The following is a 7,178-nucleotide window of genomic DNA, read 5'->3' as shown; positions in this document are numbered from 1 at the left end:
TGCACGAGTTTAATGGAGGAAGGCGAGCAGTTTGCAGCCGTTTGAATGCAGTGAGGAGGCGTATTCAGCCGGACGGTCAGCGGGCGACGCCCTCGGCCGGCGCGCCATTTCAGTTGCGGAGGCAGTGAGAGGTCGTGTTCGCTCTGGGTCGGCTTCAATGTGAAGCGGCCGTTCTACAGCGACATGAATGTGGACAATAGCGCCGAGCGAGAAAGTGTGCAGGCGAGGTAGGACGGAGTTTGGGTGTGCCAACATGATCAGAAGCGGTCGTGGGTGTTGTCTGGATACCCGCGAAGGGCCCCCGTTTGGCGAGATAGGACGGAGTTTGGGTGTGCCAACATGATCAGAAACGATCGTAGGTGTTGTTTGGATGCCCGCGAAGGGCCCTCATTTGTATCCGATTTATGAGAGAAATTACATCTGAACCATCGTGCAAACTGATACAGGTCCTTATCTCTAGCAAGAAATACCTCTCTAAGTCAAAGGCGGGACTCCGCTAGTACATGAGTGGCGTTTCAAAACGTACGACTATTTTTTCAATGAGGATAAATGTACGACTAGTTATCCTATAATAATTATTTCCTTTTGTTCCTTTATTAATAAACCTTCCTTCATTTGTCACTCCATCTTTTAAAACCCATCAAAAGATTTTAAACAAGTGAGGTGACATGATCCTGGCGTGCATCACGGAACAGGGGAGGAATAGAGGATCAAAGAATGTAGTAGTAGTGTTATTTCGGTCTTGTGCATGCTCTGCCACAGAGCGACCGCCGCATGTCAAATGACAGTCACAAACAAGAAAATGTAAGTCGTGTGATGGTATGGCCAACCCGAGTTGTACAAATGCAGGTTATTATTAATTCAAGATTACTGGCTGGATACACGGATACATGAGATTAGTGCTTCTGCACGCAGAGCAGCGCAGTACAGCACTCGCTGTCTGCAAGCCTCGCGTGATGTCACATAATTGTTGAACATTATACTACTAGTAATAGTAGTACTCCCTCCGTCCGAAAATACTTGTCACGAAAACGGGTAAAAATGAATGTATCTAAAACTAAAATATGACTAGATACATTCATTTTTTCGACAAGTATTTCCGGACAGAGGGAGTATCTTATTGCGCGCCACTAATGGATCTATTGTGGGCTAATTAGTGGAAGGAGGTGTTCTTGAGGTGGTCTGGCGCGTCGTCGAAGGAGTGCTTCCTGGCCATGGAGAGGATGGTCTTGTCGGCGACGATGAAGTAGGCCATCCCAGCGACGGTGGAGATGATGAGCGCCTGGCCTGTGGGGTTCAGGTGCGCCCTCGCCCACGGCAGCATCCTCACGCTCGCCAGCTGAAGTTACAGGTAACGCATCCATGAGACATGCTATGAACCGTGCAAGGATTTCGTCAAAGAACTGAATGGCTACTTACTGTAGGTACTGCGGCAGCGACGGTGGCGACGGCCGCGGCCTTGGCTCCCGCCACGGCGGCCTCTGCAGTTCCACAGACATGTTTCAGCAGACAGTACCAGTACCACACAAAGCTGCAATGCAATGTACTACTAGAACAGAAGGGCAAGGGCATTGCCGGCATGGTAAACCAGCGCGACATCATATCGTTCCTTTTTGTTACCTCTGGAGCAGCGCCTGGCGGCGGCGAGCTTCTGATCGAGGTAGGCACGGGTCACCGTCGACATCTCGGCGGAGATCCGAGGGAAGTGAACTGGCAGTAGCAGTGAAGTATCTGCAGCAGTGTAACTGTGTCTGTGTGACGGTGTGAGTGAGATGAGATGGATAGGAAACGATAATGCTACACTTACGGGCCGCTGCTACGGACCAAGCGATACGCGCTGATGTGGAAACGTCCACTTCATCCCCATAGCCCACCCCTCTTGAGCAGAAAACAGCAGAAAAATTACTCGCGCACAACAGCCAGACCGTCCGCTCATCCCCTTTCTCTCCCGGGCGACGCGACGGCGACGGCCGACTGCTGGCGGCGGAGAGGATGTTCCCCAAGATCAGCGGCGGCGTGACATGGCGAGGGTCAGCGCGCTAAGTCGTACGCGGGCGGCGCTCGCGAGCTCTTGGTCTCCGGCGGCTGCGGCGCGAGATCTTTGGTCTCCGGCGACGGCGGCGCGAGCTATTGGTCGTCGGCTGCGGCGGCGCGAACTCTTGGCCGGATTGTGCCACGATGAGGTCCTCCATTGTTGTCATGTCGAGCAACTAAAATCGCAAATATCCTGCATGTTGTGTGAAATTGCCCATGTCCCTTGGTTGTCTGATGATGTTACTTTTTGCTTGACAGATTCAGAGCTGTGTTAGATGCGTGATGAAACAGTACCACACAAGATGCAGATTCTGATAACAGAAGCTAAACAAGCCAATATATTGTTCAATCTTGCATCATCAACACTATCATATGGTTGCCTGTGTATATCTTGTCAGGACATGTCATCTCTGCAAACAAGTGCAGACTCAATCCTTCTCTGAACATACCATCAGCTAGTGCCCTCCCTGTGAACATCTTCAGGATCCAGCAGAATTATCCAAAAGCTGTAAGCATCACCATCAGCTGATGCAGAAAGGGCACAAAATCAAGGCAGTTCAGTAAGAAATATGTCTGTTGGAAACATCCCTATATATTGTTGTTGTTCCGTGATGTTGTACATTGTAAACATATCTCCCTATTCAGGGATTTAGTTAGCCACGACTGACTAGCACGTTCGTGCACTCATGTACTTGGCTGAGATCAATACAAAAGTGGGTTTCATCATATTCTTGCCTCTTACATTCTGTCATTGTGTTATTGAGATTGAAAGAGTATTTGCTGCTGATATTTCTGCTAGGATCGACATGAAAGAATCACCTAATCATTTGAACTAGAACTGAAAGTGGAATCAACTAATACTTGAACCATATAACAGAGACAAATTCAAGTCCCTTGGGCCGAAACAAGATGACAAAATATAAATCCGTCTACTTTTCTAGTGCCCTGGTGCCTATCAGGTATCAAGTATTACATTAAAGTTGACAAGTTCATACAAAATATTGCATCCAACATCTTCAAACTACGTAAATCATGTCCAAACTCTGGTCCATCATATCATCGAGCCCTTAATTTTCATAGAAGTGTAATGCTGCAGAATTAGACACTACAGTCGATCCTTGCTGAACTTAAAACAGCATACTTGTATATTCTCCGAGAATTTGGGGCATAACCATTGTCGATGAACCTCCAAGTGATACTGTAGTTGATCCTTGGGGTGGATTTATGTCGCCATTGATAATGCCCAAGTCAAATGATTTCTGCTCCAAAGAAAGTGATAAAATTACATGGATGTTTAAGAGTTTACTAGAAATAAAAATGTGAGAAATAAGCATACCTCAGCCATGCTACTACAAGTTTGGCCATCTTGTTCCACAACATCTTGTTCTAGAATATCATCCTGTGATGATTTCCTTTTTTTATTGGACATTTTCTTTTCCAAATTCATGGAGTGAGCCTGAAATAAATACTTAGTAAGAAAACACGCACGAGTTTGGGTTATTATTTTCACAGAATAAAAACATAATATAGGGAGAATACCTTTTGTTCAGCTTCCTTTTGTGCAGCCTTCTTCTCTTCTTGTGCAGCCTTTTTCTTCTCCCTTAGTTCAGCTTTCTTCTTCTTTTCATTTGCTTGACGAATAAGCTTATCAACCTTGGATTCTTTTCTCAATGAAGGAGGACGTCCAGCACATCTAACAGCTATTGGGCTTAGTATAGTTTTACTTGTTGTCTTCCCATCAGAAGGCGCCTCTTCCTGCAATTGATCTTTTGTTGCACTAACCTGATCCTTATTATTTTCAGAACTTGAGTTGCTAGAGTACTTAATTTTCAAGGTGCAAAGATCTTCAATCAATGAATTGCATGAATCATCTGACATGGCGCCTATCTCTGCAACTGGGTAGAAACTGTTGCACAATCTATCAAAACGATTTGCAACAGGAGTATTTTCCATGCCGCCATATGTGCATCTGATGAAGTTATGTTTTCTTTTCACATTTTTTCTCCACCGATCAAGAATGTATTGTAGAGGAACCTCCTTGATTTTCTTGTGAGTGAGCACACATAACACATGCCTACAGAGAATCCCCCTGAACTCAAAGTGGCGACATGAACACTTAACTTCAAACTCTTCCTCACTGAATTGTACATGGTACACAATATCTTTTCTCCACCCTTTTTCTTTGTCAATCAGCACATCCTCAGTTATTTCATATGTTTCCATTGCCCCTTTTTTTTCTATTAACTTCCGATCACAATACATCTTGTGTGTTAGCTCTTCTTGAAATTCTTTGAACTTCGAATTTGTATAGATTGATTGAAATTGCTTCTCGATATCAAAGTGTGTGATGCAAGGTATGGTTGAATTGAAAGAGTTGAAATCAGCAATATTCTCCTTCTCAACTTTATCACGAAGAGCATTCTCATATTGGCTAACAAAATGCTTCAATGTAGTTTTTGCATTAACATACCCATCGAAGAAGGCATTCATACTCTCACTACGTTGTGTAGTAGACATACCTGCCCAAAAGGCATCTTTCACAAATGCTGGAACCCATCGGTGCCTATGGCGGTAAAGCCCTTTAAGCCATTCGTTATCACCAAGATCATACTTCTCAAGCATATGCATCCAAGCAACTTCAAACTCTGTAATTGTTAATGAATCATAAACTGCCTTGCCAATAGCAGCCTTAATGTGATCATACTCATCATATCCACCAAACTTCTCTGGTATCTTCTTCATTATATGCCACAAACACCATCTATATCGAGATTCTGGAAAAACTCTTTCCACACCATTCTGAATTGCTTTTGCTTGATCGGTTACAATAGCTTTTGGATGGAGATTTGACATACATGTGAGCCATGCTTGAAATAACCAAACAAATGTTTCGGTATCTTCATTTGATAATAGAGCACATCCAAGCAAAACTGATTGTCCATGATGATTCACTCCAACAAAACAAGCAAAAGGCATATCATATTTGTTCGTCAAATATGTTGTGTCAAAACTAACGACATCATGAAAAGAGTCATACACTGCTCTACTTCTTGCATCAGCCCAAAAGACATTCCTTAGTCGAGATTCATCATCAAGGTCCATGACACTGACAAAATTTGGGTTGTCAGATTGCATCTTGACAAAAAAATCACGAACCGCTTCAGCATCACCTCTGCCAAGTTTCAACCTTCTTGTTTTCTCTAGAAAATTGCGAGCATTCTTCTCACCAAAAGTTAGGTTCTCATGACCATTTGCTTCCACAACAAAAGAATTGAAATTCTTGTTTACTCGAATTCCAGCCCGGTCATTCAGCTCAAGCCTTCGCTTCACATGGAAGTCTAACTTTTGGTTGCATCTGAATAACCGATACTTGTGTGGACTTAATGTATGATTATGATCTAAAATGACAGTTGAAAGATGAAACTTCCCATCAGGACCACGGGTAATATTGATTTTAGCTTTACATCCTAACCCGGTTGTTGGATTTGGTTTCAACATATTTCTTGATCTGGACTGAGTCTTACCATACCGAGAGCACGAAAGTGTAAGATACTTCAGCTGTCCATTATCATCATTGTTTGAGCTTCTTCTTGTCACACCAAAGCCCTTTGCTTTAGCGTAGTTGTTGTAGTACTCTCGCACCTCATTCTCGGTATCAAAGGTCATCCCCAATTTAGGGTCTCCAAGTAAGGCATCTGGTTGAGCTTCACCAAGGTCATGTTCAAGTTCCACATTGCTTTCATTCCGTTGCTTATTGGTGTCATCATCGCTTGAAATCGACATGTCACTTGATTCTTGAACACCACCAGTTCCATCATCCATTTCTATAAATCAAGAAAACTTTAAACATTATTATTGTTCAAAGGCAATATAACTAAATTGATAGGGGATGGTAACATATTGTAGATTCAGAGGCATGCAGATTCAGAGGCATGTAGATTCAGAAGCTTGTAGATTCAGAAGCTTGTAGATTCAGAGGCATGTAGATTTAGAGAGAAGAAAGGAATATAAGAATCGATCAACATACAGTAACATCGACCGTACGGTCAAGAAAAGCTAGATAAAAGGTGCAGATATTGAACATAACGAAATATTGGGGCAAAACCCTCACCTCCTCTAGTCCCCGAGCTCGCCCAGGCACACAAGAGCTCCACCCCCAGCATCGTCCATGTTGTCGAAGCTTTGACAGTGAGCAGCTGCGACGACAGCAGCTGTTGAAACGAAAAAAATCAATCGTAATCTGATCGAGAAAAGTTAGATGGAAGATGCAAAGATTGAACAATGTTGGGGCAAGAACCTCACCTCCTCCAGTCCTCAAGCTTCGACGGTGACCGGCTGCCATGACAACAGTTTAGGCTGCGACCTGCTGCGACAACGACGCCGCCTGACCTAGAATCCCAGCGGCCATCTGTTCAATGTGGAGCGAGGGAATCCGAGCAGCCCGTCTAGAAAACGAGGAGGCAGCAGACTGTTCTTTTCTTTCGAGGTAGAAGAAGGCGGACGGTCTGGCTGTTGTGCACGAGTAATTTTTCTGCTGTTTTCTGCTCGAGAGGGGTGGGCTGTGGGGATGATGTGGACGTTTCCACATCAGCGCGTATCGCTTGGTCCGTAGCAGCGGCCCGTAAGTGTAGATTCAAGGTTCATCAGCGTCACGGAAGGCGAATGGAAAGAAAAGCTTAAATGGGGAAGACCCAAGGTAAGTAATTAAGTAGTACTAGCTAGCTAGTTAGCTGCCATCTCTTTAATTATCATGCTTGATTAATTATTATCTGATCAAATTCCATTCTCGTAAAGGCCCTGAAGCAGGCGCAGGGGACTGATCTGTGTGCATTCTGCGTTTGCGAGAACATTCGCATGATGGCGTCCGAAAGGAGCAGATCTCAAAGACAGGAATGGGTACGCTTGTCAAAACACTATTCACAATTTTTACACCATTATCGATATCTAGTCACACAACTAATACACATGCATATTGATCTCCTTCTTAACAGTTCAGAAAGGTGCGGGAGAAGCTCTTAGAAATGGAGCGCGTAGAAGCACTTCAAGAGGAAATAGCGGGATTTTTGCTCGACCAGGTCATAAATCCGAAGGGAGAATACTATTACCCGCTACCGCCCCCATGAAAACCACTTCCAATTGTCATC

At 44.2% G+C, this 7,178-nt stretch overlaps 1 protein-coding gene across 1 annotated transcript; it reads right to left on the bottom strand.

Moving 5' to 3' along the window:
- Positions 1–1,096: 1,096 nt before the first annotated feature.
- On the bottom strand, positions 1,097–1,684 carry LOC123083008 (early nodulin-93-like). Its single transcript, XM_044505173.1, has 3 exons — positions 1,621–1,684; positions 1,420–1,481; positions 1,097–1,339 (listed from the first exon to the last, which is right to left on the bottom strand). Exons 1-3 carry the CDS (start codon positions 1,682–1,684, stop codon positions 1,154–1,156), a joined length of 312 nt encoding a protein of 103 aa, XP_044361108.1. The 3' UTR covers positions 1,097–1,153.
- Positions 1,685–7,178: the final 5,494 nt, after the last annotated feature.

Source organism: Triticum aestivum, chromosome 4A (genome assembly GCF_018294505.1).
Source record: "Triticum aestivum cultivar Chinese Spring chromosome 4A, IWGSC CS RefSeq v2.1, whole genome shotgun sequence".
In the NCBI taxonomy this organism is placed as follows: domain Eukaryota; kingdom Viridiplantae; phylum Streptophyta; class Magnoliopsida; order Poales; family Poaceae; genus Triticum; species Triticum aestivum.
Note: the sequence above shows the minus strand (reverse complement) of the source record. Positions and strands in the feature narration are given on the sequence as shown.